Source organism: Brachycentrus maculatus, unplaced genomic scaffold (genome assembly GCF_059751285.1).
Source record: "Brachycentrus maculatus isolate JH-2025_06_01 unplaced genomic scaffold, ASM5975128v1 h1tg002096l, whole genome shotgun sequence".
Taxonomy (NCBI): domain Eukaryota; kingdom Metazoa; phylum Arthropoda; class Insecta; order Trichoptera; family Brachycentridae; genus Brachycentrus; species Brachycentrus maculatus.
The window spans coordinates 9,464-13,307 of NW_028282627.1; the positions used below are offsets into that span (position 1 = coordinate 9,464).

Sequence of the window (3,844 nt, forward strand, 5' to 3'; positions counted from 1 at the left end):
CAGTATTCGCATCGAGATGAAGAAAATGCAGGACTAAACTGATGATTTTGAGCAGATGAAACTTGAGAAGGAGAAGCTTGTCGACAAAACGAAGAGGTTGCAGAAATAGATTAAGCTTTTGGAAGAAAAGAATAGGGAGTTAGAAACCAAGTTGGAGGAAGCTAACTCAGGGGTGGAGCAGAGGGTGAGGAATGGGGAGAAAGTTATGCTGGCAGAAGTTGGTGACTCCGAATTCATCACATACCTTCAGGATCAGATTGTGGAGCTCATGCAGAAATTTGAAGCATCAAAAGTGGTCTTCACACAGATGCTCGAAAAGTAAAGAAAAAATGAGTAGAAAGAGGAGGAACTGGCCAGGCTGAAGACTGAAGAAAAGAAGATGAAGCAGGTTATTCGGGCTGAACTCCGAGAAATCTACGAAAACTAGAAGGATGATATCCTGTAAAAAGCCCGTAAATAACTATAGTAATAGAGGCAAAAGAGCGCAGCATAAAGACAATAACTAAAAGCTAGCTATTAGTAGATGGGATCTTCCTCGCATTAATCTGCAGTCTTTGGAAACGTATGCCAAGACCTCGAGGGAGAACTCAGAAACATAAAATAATTAAATAGATCCTATGAAAAGACAATATAAAAGCAAAGACACTAAATCTAAGATCTAAAGCAATAGCTAAAAAGAAAGAAATGATTATTAACTCCTATACCGCTCTTTACTCTCTTTATTCATTACTTGTTATTCAATAGCCCAATGCTGATGCCAAAACCTATAATATACCGATGCCACATATTTATATTTCTATAAAATATAAAGCCTTTCTTTTATGATAAGACTGATAGAACCCTATTTTATTATTAATAGCAACAACATTATTGCCAACAATGAACGAATCCGAAACTGCTAACAATGATGAGCTATTCGACTTGTTTCAAGATGGAGTGTAATAGTTTGTGAAGTATGAGAAAGATTGTACTGATCGGGCAACCAGGAAACAAAAGAAGATGGCGAAGGTGGAGAAGATGCTGACGGAACTCCATGACCCTGAAAGGAAAAGATAAAGGCATCGGATAAGGCGAAACCAGGAGAAACTGAAGTTGAAGAAATAAATCGAAGGAATGACTGAAGAGGAAGCCAGAAAATTCATAGACCATAAGAAGTTGAACAAGAAGCTGGATAAAGTGAGGCTTAAGGAAGCTATTCAGGCCGGGTTGCCCATCCTCATTGACGTTGTCTACGAAAAAATGATGAATGATAAGGAGAATAAGTCATTAGCTATGCAGATTGACTTAATTATGAAGGCAATCAAACATATTGGAAATCCTCCCAAAGTGCACCTTTGCAGTGTGGGAGGATTCGCGCAGACACAGTTGTAAAGAATGGGGTATCAACACTGGACATTAACATCGTCAAGCGAGGATATCTTAGAAGTGTCAGCCAAACTGGGGAAGAAGCCGATATACTTGAGTCCGGATGCCCCAAACCCATTGACATAAATTGACCCTGATGCGGCATACATAATTGGCGGCCTGGTAGATCGAACAGTGATAAAGAATGCGAGTCTGCAGCGAGCAAATGATCTCGAAATTCCAGCTTATCATCTGCCCATCAGGTAGATGATGATCAATCGTAAGTGCTTGAATTTGGACCATGTTGTGAGTATTCTGTGCAAGTTTCAGGAAGTGCAGGACTGGAGTGTCGCATTCTAATTTGGGGCACCTAAAAGATGGAAGCTCTCAGCTCTCAAGGAGCGATAAGCCCAGTAGCAAGGCGATGATGAGGATCTATAAGTGCAAGGCAAAGACCAATCAGATGAAGAGAAAGAAGAGAATGAAGGGTAAGAGGGGAATAGAGAGCAGAATAAAGAGAAAAAGAAAAAGAAAGGTGTAAAGGGAGAGGGAAAGGGAAATAAATATAAATATATTTAAACAGAAAAGAAAGAAATAGGCAAGACAGAAGAACAAGAAGAATAACCAAACCACTCAAAAAAAGAAACTGACCAATAGCAGAAGAAGACAGATACAAAAGGCTAATGATGAATAAATAAGTAACTATATATTTATGCCAAGCTTTAATTTGGCACTAATAAAAAGGATCCTCGCATTATGGAACAAGTTTTAGAATAAAAAATTGGCGGAATCTGCAGCTGCCAAATTGAACAGTAAATAAATAGATGCATCCAAATGATAAATTATCAACCTCCGAATCCGTAAATAGTTCTGCCTTGTCGCTTGAGGGCATAGACAACATCCATTGCGGTGACAGTTTTTCTTCTGGCATGCTCGGTGTATGTGACAGCATCTCTGACAATACCCTCGAGGAATCCCTTGAGGGCTTGCCTGGTGTCGTCATAGACAAACGAGGAGATTCTCTTGACTCCACCTCTTCTTGCCAATCTTCGGATGGCAGGCTTTGTGATGCCTTCAATTGAAGCCTTAGCAGTTTTTCTGCCTTGGATTCTCTTGGTTCCGACTTTTCCCTTTCCTCCGACGCCCTTTCCACCTTTTCCTTGTCCAGCCATTTGTATTTTAACTAATTATCAATTATGAATATCTCCGGGCTTCCAAATTTATATTATTGACTAATCCTAAATATTTCTAATTCTAATTTGATTGGCTTTCAAATCCCATAAATAAACCCCATAATATATATACCAATTTATTTGGAATGGATCTGCATATACGTGAATACATCCAATACACACAATACCCCCAATAAATAAATGCAGGCAAATATATAACTGAATACACTAATAAAAATATTAAAGCACTTTAGCTTACTGTTTGTTGTGGTGCTTTAAGGGTGGGCACAGATACTTATTATATTTATAAAATGAAATGATTAATTATTTAATATGCCATAATGATGAATTGAGCTCATCTCGAGAGAAAGGGAGAAATCGGCGATACAGATGATAATATTATAGTATGATAAGATGAATACGATGCATATGGAAAAATATTAAATCATGATTACATTTTGCTTTGACTCATTTGTGCTTCCTCCATGATCTTTTCATGAGATACTCAGAGTAATGACTTTTGATGTTTTTGTGAGGGTTGCAGAGTTACTCACAGGTTTCGAGATCTCTGAATTTTTAAATGAACTGATGTGCAAGCATTGCTGAAGAGTTTGGTCGCTGTTTCGGGTCTTTCTGCAATGCCTCAGATATGAATTATTTAATAACTGTAGATCCCTTGCCCATAGACAGCTCATCTGTAACAATTTTGATAATCTATGACTTTTTAGTGATTTGGAAGGGGTTGTCTCCATTTAGAAGCTCATACGCAAGAGTGCCAATGGCCCAGGTGTCGATCTTCTCATTGTATGAGTCTCCCATTAGTATCTATGGCGATAGATAAAGCGGAGTGCCACAAAGTGTCGACCTGAACTACTTCGGGCAATATACAGCCCACCCAAAATCACAAATCTTCGGAATTCCCTACACTTCAATATATTTTTACATGGATAAGTACAATGTTTTACGGCTTCAAATCCCTATGAATGACAAAGTGAGAATGCATGAATTTGACGCCATTGAGTATCTCCCGCATTAGAATGGATATGGTTTCCTCAGAGAACTTCTTCCTCGTAGTCATCATATCATAAAGCTGCCCATTACATCCGATTTCCATGAGTAAGTACACACTTTAGTTATCATGAAAAAATGAATATAATTCAATTAAGTTTGGGTGTTCAAGGAATGTCTGTATTTTGATTTATCGGATCAGTTGATTCATAATCTTGTTGTTTTATTATTACTTGGAGATCTCGATGATGTTCTTGCTGATAATTTTGATTGCCAAAATGAAGCCTGACTCCTTATGCCTATATTCATGGGGGTTGTAC

General features: G+C 38.2%; 1 protein-coding gene and 1 pseudogene across 1 annotated transcript; one reads left to right on the top strand and one right to left on the bottom strand.

Moving 5' to 3' along the window:
* The first annotated feature begins 974 nt into the window (after positions 1-974).
* Positions 975-1,777, top strand: LOC148298403 (uncharacterized; annotated as a pseudogene).
* Positions 1,778-2,167: 390 nt separating this feature from the next.
* LOC148298404 (histone H4, minor-like) lies at positions 2,168-2,516 on the bottom strand. The gene has a single exon (XM_088276894.1). It carries the CDS (start codon positions 2,514-2,516, stop codon positions 2,190-2,192), a length of 327 nt encoding a protein of 108 aa, XP_088133020.1. The 3' UTR covers positions 2,168-2,189.
* Between the last annotated feature and the right edge of the window lie 1,328 nt (positions 2,517-3,844).

What these genes read in the sequence shown, in the direction of transcription:
- LOC148298404 (XM_088276894.1), bottom strand. Translation starts at nt 2,516, where the DNA reads ATGGCTGGACAAGGAAAAGGTGGAAAGGGCGTCGGAGGAAAGGGAAAA.